The sequence below is a fragment of the Sander lucioperca genome, chromosome 23, assembly GCF_008315115.2.
Source record: "Sander lucioperca isolate FBNREF2018 chromosome 23, SLUC_FBN_1.2, whole genome shotgun sequence".
NCBI classification, from domain to species: domain Eukaryota; kingdom Metazoa; phylum Chordata; class Actinopteri; order Perciformes; family Percidae; genus Sander; species Sander lucioperca.
In genome coordinates this window covers 7,845,001-7,863,671 of record NC_050195.1, presented here as the reverse complement: position 1 = coordinate 7,863,671, position 18,671 = coordinate 7,845,001, and the positions used below count along the sequence as shown (strand labels likewise).

Genomic DNA, 18,671 nt, shown 5'->3' with positions numbered 1-18,671 from the left:
AGCATGCACGCAGAGGTAGAACGTCCGCCGCACAGCAAAGCCAAGACAGTCTTAGAGAGAGAGAGAGAGAGAGAGAGAGAGAGAGAGAGAGAGAGAGAGAGAGAGAGAGAGGAAACAGCTGCAAGCAGATACTCAACATCAACAAGCTGTATGAGGCATCTGTAAAGAAGAAGAGGGGATTTAGCGAGGACTGCGAGGAGCTTCCTTACGTTTTCGCCCTCCGTTGCTTTTTAAATTTAGAGATCAGAGGCGTGGAGCTTGCAAGAATATCCTACAAGTGGTGAAGCGATGGTTTAGCGGAGCAATTTGGCAGATTCTTTTTTTTTACAGCACGCCCGCCCAACGACACTGTAATTACGAGCAGCACCCCCCCCCCCAAACATCTGTGGATGTTTTTCTGGAGGGAGATGGCTGTTTTACGGCTGTCGTTGCTGCTGCAAGTGGGATTTGTGATCGGATCTATACATGAATACGCGGAATGGTCAGCGCATGGGGAAGATCTCGGAGCACAGGAGGCGATTTACGGCGCTCAGACGCACAGTCGGCAGCTGGCGCATCTCCGTGCGCCTCAGCTTCCTCCCGGGGAGACGGTGGAGCTGCCGCAGAAAATAGAGGAGCATCTCCCCAGGGTGGTCACGGCTTATCTTCACACGGGGGACTCGACCACCTTAAAGCACGCCAACTGCTCGCGGAGGTACGAGCTCACCTCTCGGCGGGGAAGGTCACGAGCCACCCCGCATTACTCCATGAGCAGCGTGCTGGATACGGTGCTGCACGCCACAAACTTCCTCAACATGCTCTTGCAAGCCAACAGGTCCAGGGAGCAGAGTCTCCGGCGAGACATTGAGTGGTACCATGCCTTAGTCAGGAGTATACTGGAGGGAGACGCCAAGATTCACCGGGCGGTCGTCACTTTTAGCGCGGATTCGTCCGTGGCGGGGCCCTCGGTGCTTCTCCAAGCCACCAGGGCCGGTGGAGAGATAGTCCTCCAAGACCTCTCCAGCATGGCCCACCACCATCTGCACAACCGCACAGCAGACACAGAGTGGTACCACGATGTCAAAGACAGAAAGAAGCCCAGTTTCCATAAGAATGTGCTGAGCCAAGATTTTAGATCAGTTGACAATTCTTTAAAAAGAGGAGAAAGTTTTATTCCGGACAAGACGCATGTGAAATGGTCTGCGCCCTACCTGGAGTGTGAGAATGGGCATTTTGTTCCCCGTTGGCTTTTGACCTTATCGGCTGCTTTCTATGGCCTGAAGCCCAACCTGGCTCCTGAATTCAGGTAGGCACACAGGTGGTTGAAAACTGAGCAGAGATGTTGGTAGACATATACAACAACACGTTTCAGTAAAACATCACTTTAGCCTTTCTTGTCATTAAAAGTGTTTTTATTTTCATTCTTGTTTTATTTGTATTATATAAGTACAGATTTGTGTGAGAAAGATTTATGTCAACCTCAAGGTGAGTTCAGGTGGGTTAACTCACCACTACGTATCCAATCCCCATACAAATACCTGGTTATACCTGCCTCTCTTTCCTACCCAAACACACCGTAGCTTTTCCACTGGCCTCCCCCTGTTATACCAAGGGGGGTTTTCTTCTCTCCTACAGTCTGACAAGGCAGCGTGATGCTAAAAATAACCCTAGATGTAGCAGTGGTGGAAACCTCTGGCTACAGGCCCTAATTCATTTTTCAAAAATTCCCTCGGCTGCATGCTTTACTACTCAGGAAATGTTGTATGCCCTTTATTTTGGGGGAGGCTGCTAAATCTGCAGTGAGTCAGAACATCCCTGAGTTGAGAGATAGTCAATTTAAAAAATAAATAAATTAAATAAAGCAGCCGGCATCAACAAATGAAGAAATGCTGAAATATGTCTGTTTTTGTACAATCCCCTGTCCTGCAGCCTGCTTGTGTAATGTGCCATGTTTATGCCACTACTCCTGATATTCACTGGAATAGTCAAGTGTTAAGGCTCCATATGATCCTGACCAACATCTTCCCAATGAATATTTAATCCAGATCACTAGTTGTGTGTGTACTGCCTACGATGAATCTTTAATTGATGCACTTGAGTGGCTCACATGCAGGCACGGATTGCAAATGAGTCAAAACCTGCAGTGATTATACTGTAATAGGCTATCAGCTACCTGGTGTTATCCCAGACTAAAGCCTCTCCGAGCCGCTTCACACACTTTGTCTCCTACTGAAGTAATCTGATAGGAAATTAGCCTGTACGCTCAACTGATGAACAGTCAGAACTGCAGTTTATTTGTGAAGCCAAATTATTTCGAATTCGATTGGATAGTTGCAGTTTTTTTTCTCCAAATACTTGTGTCACAGAAGCTTTCCTTCCTTGGCTGAAGGAGCCGTTTCGTTGTCCATTTCTTTCCCTTTTCGAGGCCTCCTCCATTAGATTGAAGGTGTGACATAAGTGGGCGTTTGGCATTGTTTAATGTCCCTGGAGAGTGGTCTGTACAGCGGCACTAAAAGAAACATCTCGCTGTGCTTCAAGGAGCAGGAGAGCAACCATCCATTTATGAATTTGTTTTCCTTACACGGGGGAAACGTTAAGAGCAGCACCAATCAAAATAAGCACATTTCCACATTGTCACACTTTATCATTACCCCTTGTAACCTTACTGTAACTAATGCAGTTGGGGCTGCTTATTGATCATATGGATTGCTTGTAGACGTATCAGTCGGCACACTTAAGACCAAGCAAGTATTCAACAGAATACATCTGATACCAAGCTGCTAGCTGTAGTTTCATATTTAGTGCACAGAAATGACAAGAAAACAAGAAAATGAATATGTGTATTTCCCAAAATGTTGAACTATTCAAGTTAAATAATAAAGCCAAACTTTCAGTCACAAGACCTTCATCAGGGCAAATGTTTGACTTATAATGACATTAAATAACACACCTCTCCTTTTTCACACAAGTACACATGGGATATGCTGTCCAAAATTGTAGTTCCCAAGGTCCCAATACATATTTACTTATTTATTTGACAGGGACAATGCACAGCTCCTTAGCAGTACCAGAGTTAGCTATAAACTAATTTTCATCTGTAGTCCCTGGGCAGGAAACAGAGAATAACATCTCTGTCAAAAGGGAAACCTAACACTGGAGTATAAAAACGCTAACACAGCAGTAAAGGACAACAATCAAATGTCACAGTATTAAAACTCACCCACAACAACAACAAGAACCACAACATGAAGACAATACCACAACAACAATACAATTTCACAACATTAAACCACCACAACAATAGTACCAACAATATGATCACAACATTAAGACACCATTAGAACAGGACTTCACAATGTTAAGATTAGCTTGGTTTAAGTTTGGGTTTATGCTTGATGGGAACATGATTGGGTAAGCAGGCATTATTATGGAACCCACGCAACTTCTAGGCAAGACCCGTCCTTCAAAAGCATTCACACACTACTATTGGCCAGGCGTCCATGCTTACGCAAGGTAATGTATCCCGATTTGTTCAGGTCCTATCCCCTGACCAATCGGCTATCCTAACTTTAACCACTCGAGGTCAATGCCTAACCCCAACCAATCGAGCTGCTTCATAGGGCGGGACTTTGCTAGAAGTTACGTGGGATCCATAATAACGCGGTAAGCAGCCTTGGGTAATTGGACATAGGAAGCTCCACAGATACAATGCAAATTGTATCTGTGGAGCTTCCTATGGAAAACAAAATAATAATGGAAAACAAAATAATGGAAATACATATCAGACATAATAAAAGGGAAGGGAGAGACACACACACAATCTGGAAAGTCTGTTACTCGTAACCCTCTCACGTGAAGCTACTACCAGCAGGCAGTTAGCTTAGCTTAGCATAAAGACTGGGAGCAGTGTGGAAACAGCTAGCTTGGCTCCAGCCTGGTTCAGGACTCTAGGGAGTCACTGCTCATAGAAATCATCTGTCACATAATCTCCCGTACAACCACAACTTGTCTTTTTCATTATACTTTAGTTTTTGTAAAAATGAAAACAGATTTCCAGTCTTAATGCTAAAGCTAATCTAAGCGTCTGCTGACTGTAATTAGTGTAGCCTACAGATATTAGAGTGGTATTGATTTCTTAGCTAAGTCTCTGCAAATATATCTGACGACGCCATTTATTTCTGTCAATTCTTTACAAAATTCAGCATCAAACATGCTGTTCTTTTTTATCATCATTCATCAGAGTAGAGTTGAGTTGTTGCAGTTAGTCAAAATGCCTTGAAAACCTCACAGCTTGATGTATGGCCTTAGGATTCAAATGATGCTCACTCAATTATGCTTCGTCAGTCAGGCAATTCATAATACTGCCTAAGAGTTAATAGTGGAATATTTCAGGCCACACAAAACATCTGTTTCACCTCCTCATGTCGTTTTTGCCGTGCATCATCCCTCCTTTAGTTTGTTTCTCAACAGCCATCTTTCAGACCCTCGTATCAAAGTAGCAGGCGGCTCATCCTCATCCTCCCTGTGCCTCAGCACCCTGCCAGATAAGAAACAGGAGAGGAGGGGATAATATAGCTGCCTCAGACATCAGCTCTCCTCCACTTCCCCTCCAGATAAATACACAATCAATACAACGATGAATTAATAATGAAAGATGTAGAACAACAACCCGGCATGGGCCATCTTGATTCCAGCCTTTTAATGCTTCATTCACTTCCTGTTTGGTGTGATGATGTAGCAAGAAGCAAGGTGACTTGTTTTTAATGCATGTGGCATATGGTAATAAATACAGATTTGTTATTAGTTAGTAATTATTTAGTTTTTTTCTCCTGTTTCTTTGTTGAACACGCTATGGACAGGTGCTAAACAACTAATGTGACTTGTTAGAGCAGGAGTGTCTGGACATATGTTTGTGATAGATCGACCTGTTGTTTCTGTGAAGGTGTAAGAAATCGCACCCCTCACACTTCTCTTCTCTTCCATGAGTTTCTTCTTCTGCACTCGAGGCACAGGGGAGGCAGCTTAGACCACACAGAGAGGACTGGCTGTTTTCAAGTGTGCAGTGTGTAAGTCTGTGTGGTGTGTGTGTGTGTGTGTGTGTGTGTGTGTGTGTGTGTGTGTGTGTGTGTGTGTGTCACTGTTAGAGGTTGAGACATTCTTCAGGACGATACAAACCATCCTAATTGGCAGATCACTCTAACTCCTGACACAAACTTGTAACTACACAGAAGCATAAATGCAAAAACTAGTTTGAACAAACACACAAAGTGGGAATACACAGAAGAGGAAGAGAGGGAGGTTGTGTATTTGCTAGGTGAACACGCTGTACTTCAAACTCACCTTTCACAACACAGACCTAAATTGCTTAAAGGCTGAAGCTCAAGCAGCAACAGCAGTAGTAGCAGCAGCAGTAGCAGTAGCAGCATATAAGCAGGCAAGCTAGTTGGAAACTATCTAAAAAGTAAAACCAAACTGTAAAGAAATATATATTTTTTCAGCACATTTCTCCAAAGGCCAAATAGGTTCTAATTAGATGGCAGGATCTTCTTCATTTACGCTTGGCTTAGTGCCCCATTTTTCTGTACAAGCAGCTAAAGTGTGGACATCTTGAGTGCTGTGGGACGCCCAGCCGTCTGACAGAGTGGGAGGCCTCAAGCTCCAGGAGGAGCCAGCAGCATCTGCTTAGATGGACACCATCCAGAAACAAATGGGAAGGAAACCCCACAATTTCAGGGGATAAACATGATAAAATCCATCAATCAACTTTCAAGAATATATGATGGTAAGCTGAGATGAAAGAGATCAGGAGAAGAAAAAGAGGAAAAATTAGTGGATAATAGCCACAGTAGCTATTTATTTCCGAGCAGGAAACGTTCTTACTTGACAAAGATGTAAGAACGTTGAAAATCATAAGTGCACCTGGAATGAGTCTAACCTGGTAGACTTTCCACTGCAACCTGAAGCAAGCAGGGGTTAAAGATCCCTAAGGTGCTCCGTCTCTCACTGCTGACGTCACTGGGACTCCGCTGCTCAGTAAGGCAACCTGTCAATACGATGCCTTCAGCCAGTAAATGTCAACGTTACAGAAAATCCACTACCGGCCTTTGTGGCTTGCTGTAAAGAGATTGTATTCCTAATAATACTGCTAATTATGGGACTAATCTTAGTGATTTTGTCTATTTTATCCTTTACTAATCTGGAGTACAGATTATATTATTACATTATAGAGGCCTCTGAAGCGACAACAGTGACAGAGTGATTTGTTGGGTAGGAAAAGTTTGAAAAGATTTGGAAAAGGAATTAAGCGACTTTCAGGCTTTTACATTTTTTTGGAAGTAGACAAAAGGTGTCTGCAAAATAAAGGATATGTACTGTTACACCTCATCCTTTTACAGTAAAATATATCCACCATTTTGCAGCTTTAGGACGATATTGAATATACAAAAAGTGCTGCAGTCTGGTGGATATTTCTTTGTCCTTTTGATCATTTAGTGTGTCTCGCAACAGTTCCATATTGTCCTATCGCATCCTGTAGCTTTCTATATATTATATATTGTGTATACAAAATATAGAATAGAGACAAATGGGAATGTCATTTTAATATGAAATATGTCTGCCATTCCTGTTTCAGAATAATGTTGGTTAGTTGAATATTGCTTGTCGCATGAATTGTAAAATGAATTTACCAATTTTAAGGACATTACAGGATGATGAGGGTGGAAATATGAAGGATAAAGTGCCGTTTTTTTTTTAAATAATAATGCATTAGTTTTTATTCAGAATCAGACAAGAACTGTTTTATTCTGATGTAGCTTGTCAACAACTACAGTCAGACTATCAATCAGCTAACGATCTCCTCACAACTGTCAGGAGTGTCAAGAGTCCAGAAGTGCCAGCTCTCAAAAAAAAAGAAGTCTTTATTCACTTTCTGTGACAGCTGCTTCGCCTCAGGCTCTGTCTTTTTTTGATTACCAGCGACGGAACTCAATAAAATGACCCAGGTCGTACTGAAACGCTGGTAGACAAGCATCATCCTGCCCAGCGGCTACACTCACATTAGCTTCTGCTCGTCCTGTCAGCTTAATGCATTTCCATCACATGAGAGACATTTTCCTTGAGAGGGCTGCACAGTTCTTGCATTGTGATTGTTCCATGACATAATGCACGAACTGTGCCCTTCTAAAAGGACAGCAATGTGTTCTTGTCAAGACACTGGGGCAGGAGAGAAATGTGCGTGCAAGCTCATCTAGGCGTGCAAGGCTTCTGGCTACATGGATAAGCTAAAGGATCATGTTTAAGCTTGTGCCAGTCTTCCATGTTCACCTCTCCTTTTTTATTATTCTTGGTTTAACTGCACACGGTCTTTGTAACTGGAGAGCTTATTTCTCTCGCTTCAAAAGAAATATCCGGATGCTCTTCATTCTTGTGCAAATATAGAACATACAAAAACAAAAAAAAAAACACTCCTACAGTGTACACATTCAAGTCTTAAAATAGCTTTGCAGATGATTTTGTATTTATGTCCCTGAATTATCATATTAACATTCTGTTACAGTTATGGCTATTTACATGGCACCCACCACAGAAAGAAATTAAAAATCTCCACTAATAATCATCATTTAAAATATGTAACATTACAAATGGGATGTTTTAGTTGTTTCCCAATTCCATACTATATATTCTAAGCAGGATTGGAATAGTTTGTTCACACTGCAAAAGTGACATAAAAAAAGTTAGAGCACATACTGAAAGTGGCTATATATAACTATATATATATATATATATATATATAAGTTTAAAGACATCTCCTGCCACCCTTTATCTGGCTGGATATAATAACAGAGGCTTTTCCGTTGTTACAAAGAAATCTGTGACCTGTCAGAATGATTTTATATAGCGCCGTCTACCTGCCGTAAATCATTTTGTGACTTCACAGGGGGAAAAAAATGAAAGAGTGAAATATAGCCACTTTAATCTGGTTATTTTGAGTGTGATGTTGACCATTATTGACCAACAATGCAATTGACAAAAATTAAATAAAGGTACTCACAGCTGCAATAAAAATGTAACAAAATGTAGATGGTGGTGACAAAGTATTTTATCTCATTTGGTTTCTGTTTGTGGAGTTTATTGGCAGTTGCATTCCAAACTCAAAGGTTGACACATTAATGTTGGTATGCAGGTTACATGAAAAAGGTAATTACTCAATGAAAAACTCATTACATTGCTTTGGATTTCTCAGCCCAGCTCTGTCAAAAGTTCCTTTAAACAAAGCTGCCACACACACAAGTCACGTCTTCTATATTAAATATGTATAGAAATTGAAAACGATTAAGCAACCAGCCTACGGTCAGTGTTGTGAGACTAGGCGGGTAAAATTTAATTTTTAAATTTGTGATTATATGGGCTACCTTTTGTACCATTTGGGACAATTTCCACCATTGAAAAGTTATACTATATTCAAATAAATCTCATATGAGTAATATGATTAAAACTGACAGGACACCAGAGTCCAGTAATCTTAGTGCCACCGGCAATAATCAATAACTGTTGATTCTTAAAACCAAATCAGTTTTTTACTAACTAAACTGACTATTATATAACTATTCTCATTATTATTCTACCATAGCTCTGTGATAAAGGACTTCTGTTCATGTAAGTGAAAACTTTTAACATTCAGCAACTTTATCTAGAACACTTTTATTTTATAACTTCGATTATTTTTTTGTATAAGAAGTCATACAATAAAATAAAAGTGTTCTAGATAATGTTGCATTAGGCTAAATGTTAAAAGTTGTTTAATAAGCTTGCCTAATTATACTGATGAAAAAATAGATTAAAAAGCTTATAAGATAAAAATCTCTAGTCACTAAAGGGCCGGGCTAAATATACTTTTTGTCAGCCCAATCTGGCAACACTGCCAACCGTTTAACATCAACAGCTATCCTAACTTTAGCTTAGCCAGGAGTCCTGACTTGTCCTCACAGTGACAGGTTCACACACCTGATCAAACACAGGTGATTACTAAAATGTCAACTCATCATGTGGCTAGCTAGCAGCTAAGTAGACAGAACATGTGAATAAGATAACGTTGCAGTTACTCGACACGTGTATTTTTCCTCTTTTGGCGGTGGCTAGGCTAACCCGTCTTGGAACAGTCTCTCTCCACTGAGCCCACAGAGAACGATACCGGCCCTCTGTCAAACTATTGGTAAGACACCAAGCTAGCTTCCTCAGCTCAGTATTAGCTTAGCCTCTAAGCTAAACTAGGACCAGCCCTCTGTTAAACTCAACAAACTGACCTTTTAATACATTTCCCAGGATTTTTTTAGTACAAAACGGTAATGTATGTTAACTTCATAACAACAAGAACAGTATACTATATTATGTCATGTGTACCAGAATGGAATTGGGCTAATGGGGCTTGTTAGCTACCTAATAATTTACAGAATCACAAACCTTTTATTGCCATGTAGGTTTGCATATACAAGGAATTTGTTGGTGTTTTGGTGCATAACAATACAGTGCAAAAGACAATTTAAAATGGAAAAATTTACAATAGAAAATATGAAAAAAATACGTTAAGAGCTGTACAGTTTTGTGCAGGAATATGCACAGCCGTAAACCATGCTACGTTTGACCATGCAATGTTTAAGTATTACATTATATTACATATTTTTTTTAACGTAAATGCATATGGAAAGCACTTAAAATGATTAACAACTTTGCTCCTATCAGCCTCATGTTATCAAACTGCAGTTTCCACTGAGAGATAGCTAATAATAGCTATTGATAGAATAGATACTTGTGCTTTATCTAGTATTAGTCTTAATCCATTCACTGCACTTGTTTTACCACATCTCTGAGAACAGTGGGTTCACTATGAAATGAACTAGGACAAAAATATGTCTTGTGCTACAATTATTTGAAATTCAGACTTAATCAGAGTCTCATGTTAAGTACAAAATGACTAAATGTGCAATTCAATCTCAGAGACCATTTTCGGGGCCTGGATAGAGATATACAGCTCAAAGCGTATAGGACTGACATAAGACTGACTTGTAACAAAGAGGGCACATGGAGGCCTTCATTGCAAGAATGTTTCGGTGAATATCTTTTTGTAGCCCATAAGAAATTAGCCAGATACATCTACAGTCAACTTCATGAAACTAGGGCTAACATTAGCACAATCTGACTGGTCTGTCACAAAGACCACACAGCCCCTGCTGGTGGGATGCTCCTCTCTTTACTGGCCTGGCCTTTAGACCCACAAAGAATGGGGGATGAAAGGAGAGAGCACTCCGTTTCCTGGGGCACAACTATCTCCTGCTCTCTGTGATAATCTTTATGGCCACTATGATGCTTCTACTTTACGGTCCCTGTTGCCACTCTCAAATTACAACCCAGTCTTTGTGCTGCCTGAACGCATTTTCAGTTGCCGTCTCCCTTTCGGACCCAGCCCCACACTTTATTTCTTTTCACAAACTATTTCATACACCATATGTCCACTTTGGCTGGGATGCTAAAGATAGCCTGGAGAGTTAGAAGTGGAAGATTGTGGAAGAAAAAAAAGGAAAGAACAGGCTTTTTTATTCTTTGTATAGACTCTCATTTTTACAAGCAAAACCCAAACAAATGTTAATGCTTAAGCTGCCAGTGAAACAGACATTTTGATGAATCCTACATCCAGTAATTGTGCTTTGTGTGTTTCAGTGGACTCTTTCCTACCCTTATTACATACAGGAGAATTGAAACAGACGTAATTTCTCAGCAAAACAACAAGCAGTGCAGTGGGAAAAAAGTGAGGTCAGTTTGCCCCAAGGCAGGACCGGAGCAGCAGTTATAAATAACAGACGTACTAGAGCGTTGCACTCGTTGCTTGGTGTCCACTGGGAGCTGGTTATAGTAAACCAGCTGCTATACACCTGGAGAACATGCCATACCAGCAGTATTTGTGTGTGTGTGTGTGTGTGTGTGTGTGTGTGTGTGTGTGCCTGCGTGTGTGTGTGTGTGCCTGCCTAAGGAAGTGAAAGCTAGATGGACAGACAGAATATTGTCCTTTGTCAATGATTGTATGTTATGTCATGGTTTATAATATCGCTATACGTGTCAATATTTAAAAAGGATTGAAGATATTTTTTGACATAATATGACGTCAGTGCTGTAGTGACTGCATGAATAAATCAGCTATGAGATAGTCTCACATTGCCAGACCTTCCTCCACAGCGCTGCAGAGGAGGGTCTGGCTAGTCCACAAAGCATTCCGGGATGGGAGAAAAACACGCTCTGGTGTATTGGCATTTCTTTAAACCAATCACAATCGTCTTGGGCGGCGCTAAGCCCCGGACACAGTGATGGTGCCTCTGCAAAATAGCCCCGGGAAGGAACTCGTTTTGGTGGAACGTGTACGTTCAAAAGTTGTTTTAGTCGTGCAACAGAAAACTCAGATTGGACAGATAGTCTAGCTAGCTGTCTGGATTTACCCTGCAGAGAGGAGCAGTTAACCATAGTCCTCAGAAATCCACCGGAGTTTAGAATTCCAACACAAAGAAAGCGGAAGGTAACGGACATCCGGCCTAAAAAGAGGGACATTCGGCGGAATTTCCGTCAGCACCTGAACAATCCCGGAAGTGCAACGTTGTCGATATAGACCAGCTATGAGCTGATACTGGTTTACATTTGTGGTCCACATTATTGAATATAAGGTTTTCGCTTGTTTTCACCATGGAGCTTTTATTTATCCCACTAAATAAGCTAGGCTATAATAATTCAAGCCTCAATTTATTGCCAATTGGACAAAGAGGGCAAAATGGGCAACTTCCCCGGGGCCAAGTGATTCATGATATTAATCACACCTATGTGCCTTTTCTGCTATGACATGTCAAATGTGTGCTGTTAAAAAGGCCAAATATAGATCAGTAGTGAGTTTTTAACGGTTTGTCACAGTCACAGTTTTCAGCTCTTCTTTACAAAGAAAATGGAACTCTTTCTTCCCCAATGTGATAAAGCAACACTGACAACATAATCTGCCACTTTCTGTTTTGTGTGATGTTTAGCTAAGATACCACAAGAGGATGGTTTGACTAAGGCATTACTATGTAAACCAAAAACCGAGCAGAAGATGGGACAAGGGGTTAACATGCCTCGTCCCAGCTAATATCAGGCATATATTGTTCTAGCATTTACATATGCCCACTCGTAGATCAAATATTCTAGATACAAATGTATACATTTATCATTGATCCAGTGTGACTTAGTTTTGCATCTTTTTCCACTGATGAAGTTTGAGTTTGTGCTATTCTTGCTGCACATGAACACTTTATTTTATGGGTCCAGTTTTCCAATTTCGTCATGTGTGAAGAGGGCTGATCATGTATCATGATCATCTGTGCTGAGACCACAAAGCGGGCAATTGCCATAACAACTGCCTGCTTAATGGTCTTTAGCACCAAGGACTTTAGCCCTGATTTTCCGCTCGGCGAGTTTTTGGAACTTCCCGACAAAAGCCCTAAATCGTAGGCAAATCGGCGTTGTTTCGGCACTCGCATGGACGTGACCAGCGCGATGTGTGAACTGTTAAAAAATGTCTGATCTTTCTTTTTCTTCTTTGTTTTATCGCTGCATATCAGCCACCAACAACTTGGAACGCTTCTTTCTGGTGGACATCCAAAAATCTCTTTCGCGTATGGTATTACGTCATGTCCCGTGTCACTTCTTGCGTGTGTTTTTTGACAAAAACGCAGTCTGGAGACTAGACTCTGGTATACCTCCTAGTGAAAGATGTAGTAGTGTGTAAGCCCCTGCCGCCAGTCAGTCAGGTAGTGTGAAAAGAAGACAGCAAGCGGCAAGTTGTGTAACGTTAGTGTGAATAGAAGCGGACTGGAGACTTTGAAAGTCTTGTAGTGGGAACTTAGCTTAAGGGCTCTTTAACAAAGTGGCAATACGGGAAAAATGTGTTAATAATACAAATCATAGCAATCTAATAACTGCCTTATTAGATAATGATCACTGGTAGAAAATGTCACACTTACTCTAAAGGGGAAATCAACCCTGAAACAGAGGCGACATCCTTTCTTACTATAGCTCAGGCTAGAAATTGGAAGGAGTTAGTCGTGACTCTGCTTCTCTTTGCTATCTGTTAATTCTCTAACAAAATAAAACCCATGTGAATGTCAATGCTCAAACAAGCATCATGACAGTTAAAGGTTATTACAAAGTCAGTCACTGGTAGGGCTGGGTATTGCCAATGATTTCCTGAATCGATTTGATTCCGATTCACAAGGTCCTGTTTCGATTACATTTTCGATTTGATTCAATATCACTTAGGTTAGGGAAAATGCACCCCTAATTTTATCCTCACTGATCAAACTGTCTAAATGTTTATTTGGTGATTTCTGTGGACAAAATAAGAACGTTTTTTTTTTTTTATTTGTGTTCTTTATGAAAAATGTTGTGAATGTGAAATGTTTTTTTTCATTGGTGCACATTATCTGGGTGTCATGACATTTGTCAAACTGAGCTATAACTCTGGAGCATGTCCTTCACAAAGTTTTAAAGTCAGTATTTATTTTCTAACACCACTTAGCTTCGGGCTACTCCATTTTTAAATCTGCCAGGAGGGAAAGCCTGTACGTGGGCTGTAGGTCGCCAAGAGACAATTCAGGGGTACTTATTGAACTGCATATATCTGAAATGTGTAGTCTTATATTAAACACACAGAATAAAACAGGGATCTACTTTATACTTGCTTGTTTGTACACTGTATTCGGCTATTGGTTGTCCTGTGTGCTGCAGCTGTCAGAGAAGACATATGCCACACCAGTGAAAAGACGGTCAGAATCAGAGAGACTGACCATCAGAATCACAGGCACTGACCTTCTCTTCATAGAGCTTTAGGCAACTAAGTAAGTGTAACTCTTCAGCAGCCCTGTTAGAAGTTCCTGCCTGGCTCAGCTTGCCGAAATAGAGCAAAGACTCCCAGCTAAATTGTGTGTGGACATTGGACTGGAAGCTGTGCGTGAAATTTCTTTTGTATTGGTGTCATGTAATTCCATGTGGGATGGGCCACTTAGCGGCATGACACGTAAATAAAATATCATTCATCATTCATCATTCCTAGCTTTCCAAGCTACCGTTGCTGAGTGTTTTGTTGTATTAAGTGACCTATTGGCAGTTTATCATATCTCCCTGTCATACTGAGATTTAGCTCAGATTAAGATGTGGATGAATTTCCCAAAAAGCAAATTTATTTTAATGTTTTTACTGTCACTCATTAACATATTCTTTTCTGAATTTGCATTACAGCATATAGTTTTGTGTGTGGTTTTGAAAAAAAATTAAATCGGTCATTTACTGTAAATTTGTGTACATGAGTAGTTCAAAACAGATGTTTTCCAAGTCTGAAACAATGCTCTAAGTGGTAAAAGGGGCATATTATTGTTGATTTGGTGATTTTATCCATTTTTTTTATTCATAAAAAGTCACTGGTTATATGTTTTTATTTGTTTTTCAGGATGTATCATTGGTTTGAGTGATGGGTGAAAATACCAGGCCAGGATCACTCATATCAATTCCGATATTGGTACTTTTTATTGCTAAAAGCAGCTAATGTGCGATCATGTCATGGGAGATAAATGTGTCATAATTTATGAGGTTAATGCATTATTAATAGGCTACTTCTGAATATATTTTGATTACCACCTTATGATTTGCCAAATATGAGGCTTTTTTACTCGTCTCTGTTAATTACTTAATCACATGCATGTTTAAATACAAGATGGTTTTTAATGGTAAATAATATATGTTTCATTATGTGAATTCTCTGAACTAACGAGGTGATCAGTGCAGCAGATACGCAAATACTGCAGCACTAAGAAGGGTGCTCATGTGACCAGGAAATGCTGGATCCATTTATAATTTGTATCTGTCATATTGACTCAAAACAAGACATTGTATCAGTAGTATTTATACTTTGGGGCACGATCCTCCTCAATTTTCTACCGCAATATTGACACCCAATCATTTATTTATCCGCATTTATCAAATTTATTTTAACAGTTAATTCCCCAAACCCTTATCTTTGAGAAAGAAACATGGCCATTTTCTGTAAAAATGCAGTTCACTTTGCACTGACATTCTTAATGCTTCAACAGCCGGGTTAATAGTGTTCTCCTGTCTTGCAGGGGCGTGGTGCGAGTGGACATTAATCTGCAAGATGTTGATATCGACCAGTGCTCCACTGACGGCTGGTTTGCTGGAACCCATCGATGCAACCTGACCACTATGGAGGTGAGTGTGCCGAACAAGCGGATGAGACAAAAGATTGATTTGCTCTGGAAAACTGAACTGTAGCGCACACGCATTTAGTCACATCTCCACGAGGCACTTAACGGAAAAGCACTAAATCTGTAGATCTTTTGACAAATGGATGGTAATCCGATTCCTTTTTAATGATTTTGTAACAACCTACTACCACTTAACTAAACACTACAGGCTATCTTTTAAAATAATGTACATAAAAATGTCGTTTAACATCTCCTTCGAGATAGGAAATATGTTTATAAGGAATTAGCTTGACTTGTTTCCAAAGCAGATCAGTGCTTTGTAAAAAGTGAGAGTTTCAGTTACTTTGCTTGCTTTTTGTGTTTCCATTACAGTATGCTATACAATAGGTACACAGTGACAAAGAGGTATTTATCCTTATACATTTATCTGTTAGTGTGTCAAGGTTGCAGTGAAAAAATATGTTTAGGTCACACCTGAAGCTTTGTTAAATGCACCTACACCCTGTTATTACCTCTATCAAGGCTATGTTGTTATGAAGTGTGATGTGTCTGTCTATTGAAACTGACAGGTAGGACCAACACTTAATTTGTAGTTTTACCGTTCATCCTGATGACCAGCATTGGTTTAGACAACTAACAGAGATGCAGTATGACGACTCCAAATCTTAAGGGTCTGTTCACAGGGTCAAGAAATATATTTAACTTAAAGTTTAAGTGATGATGGAGATTGAGAGTTGGAAACGTGCTAGCCTTGGCAGAGGAGAAAATAGCCTGGCCATTTGCATACTGATGAAAAATAGCCTGTCTCAAGGCCCTGGAACATGTGGCCTCTTGGACAAGATGATAAAACTCTTAGCGCACTGCTTTTTCTAAGAGGATGTCAAATATCCACATCCTCCATTTTGTATGGAGAACTGTCATTCATTTTTATTTTCAACAATATCTTTGTTTTTAAATGGCTGTATGACCTAAACCTGCCCTAATTTTAAGGACAGCTTGGGGGCAGCTGAAAACAAATTGTAAACACAACACTTACACATATCACCTTTTAAGTTGATATGTCGAACTTGTTAGCAAATAGTTGCCTATTTACACATTCAGCAACTACGGAGCAACATTATCATTCATTTGGACTCGTGTTTGTGGTCACCTGGCGGATGTAAGTCCAATATTCGCTCTCTTTTAGCTCTGTTTTTGATCTCCACCAACCACTGAGAGAAAAATCTGGCTCCTTAGCTGCTTAATGTTCCACTATGTTCACCAGCTAGTTGCTCACTTTGTCTGTGTGCTGTTTGGTTCTTGGCAGGTATAGTGTACTGTGGGTTTGTCAGCTGTAAACAACCCTGAGAGCACCAGAACATGATGCTAAAACGAATGGAAGCAGAGGGAAGCTGCAGAGTCTGCAACTCCTCTCATATACAAGTAGTCATGTGTTTCCTTGTTTTGCTTTTAAACTTACGCTAGCAGTTAGCCTAGCAACCAATAATGCCATGATTTATGCCAATTGACAGCATGCTTTGCTAAAACATTTTGTTTTAATCACATTAATATTTTCTGCCTGTTTTCATAGTAACCTTTCATTTGCGGAGTGCTGCTGTCTAGCTAGCAGCTAGCCAACTGGTTAAGGCTTCTTACCTGCAGGTTCAGTCTCATCGTTAAGAGTGATAGATTTTGAAGAGATCAGACTCCTTCATAATGCATGTGATGTAATGGATTGCAGTGAGCCTCTTTGAATAATTAATCACTCTCTTTGTCTGAGTACTTCCACCTTTCTGTGGACAGTCAATGCCAGAGACATTTAACATTGTGTGTGTGTGTGTGCGCGCGTGCGTGTGTATGTAGGGTGGCTACAAGGAGAGAAATACATTGTTAGTGGTATAGATTTTAGCTGGGTTTTCAAAATAATGATCTTTGTGTGCTTACAGTGCGGAGTGTGTTAGGAGTATTCTTGCTTACAGCTGAATGATGTAAGCTGTTGTGGTCATGGCATGTTGCAGGATGTGACTTGTGTTGCATGACAGCTTTATCATATCATATCTGCACGATAAACAAAGAAAGATAGTGATAGGTATCCACCTTGTTATCTCTTGTGAATGTGTATCGCAGAGTTTGTATCGTAATTTATAAATTAAGCAAGATCCCCACACATAATAGTCACAAAGTCTTGTGCAATTTGGAATTACATGAAGCCGTCTTCGCATCTGTTACAGCTAAGTACCTACCTTCCCGGTCCTAAAGTGCACGACCAGGTAAATCAGAGGTGATGTGGGAGGCTGATGTCTTTCCAGCTAGGAATAGAAAGCACGACTGCAGTGTAATCAAGTCTTGTAGGGCTGTGTGTGTGTGTGTGTGTGTGTGTGTGTGTGTGTGTGTGTGTGGTAATGTGATAAAAAAAAAACGCTTAGGGAGGGATGCCCCGTATTTGCAAGCAGGGATTAATTTGGTGTTATTACTGTATTTTTTTTTTCTCATGCAGGTATTCCCTCTGCATGTGCAGCGATTTGTTGTTTAATGGGTTTCTTTGGGGCCATTTGAATAAAAAAGACAATCACTTCAGACTGCTATAGATCCACATTAGGAGTATTTTCTTTGTTTTATTGGAAACAAAGCAGTGGGTTTACTTGGTGTTGGAGCAGTTTATTTACTTAAGTGTATCATTGACATAGTCACATTTCAATTCCACCCTCGGATGCTCTTTATAACAGCATGTGCAGCAACACTGCACCTCCACTTACATGTAGACTCCACATTCTGTTTTGCATGCACAAGTCCTTTCATCACACATTCACTGTTGTTTGTGTGCTTCTTAGCAGTGTTTTGAGTGCCACAATTCCAGCAATTGAATTTGACAAAATGCAGTTGTTCCAGCCAGCCAGCCAGCTCCATGGCCTCCCTTCACATCCTGCTTTTCAAGCTGCTGTTTGCCCAGCCAAGCATGCAGCCAGCCCAAACTCAGATGGAGGCAGATGCTATGGATGACTGATTTAGCAGGCACGAAGAGGAAGGCAAAACAAAATGAGGCTCAGACTGTTGACAAGAAAAATACAATAACCCAACAGTGTCAGAAACCACTGGTTATTTGAAGGCAACGCTATTTTAAAATCCAACAATTGTCAACAATTTTCTTCGATTCTTTCCTCACTAGTGAATTTCACAAAACCCTAGCTGAGCTAAAGAAAAGTCCCACCCAAACACATAAAATGTAAGAGTAGCATTATCTGTTAATAAACACATGATGCTACTCTGACATTCTTAGTTGATTCGTATTCAAGTTGAAATAATCTTACAGTACCATAGCTGCATTTGCATTTCATAGCTTTTTGGACTTAATAAAATGCTGCAGTGTAGATAACTAAAGTTAATAGTAGAGACTAAACAATATACCTTTTCAATATTGTTGTAAATCAG

At 40.3% G+C, this 18,671-nt stretch overlaps 1 protein-coding gene across 2 annotated transcripts in view; it reads left to right on the top strand.

The window, feature by feature from the left end:
* Positions 1-18,671, top strand: part of gpr158a (G protein-coupled receptor 158a) — a 69,854-nt gene continuing 51,183 nt past the window's right edge. Inside the window, exons 1-2 of one of the 2 annotated variants that reach the window (XM_031297706.2) lie at positions 1-1,285; positions 15,162-15,267. In XM_031297706.2, coding sequence (XP_031153566.1) covers positions 390-1,285; positions 15,162-15,267 — 1,002 coding nt within the window. In that variant the 5' untranslated portion in view covers positions 1-389. The remainder of the gene's footprint in view (positions 1,286-15,161; positions 15,268-18,671) is intronic. The other variant, XM_035998020.1, reaches the window with a different exon arrangement.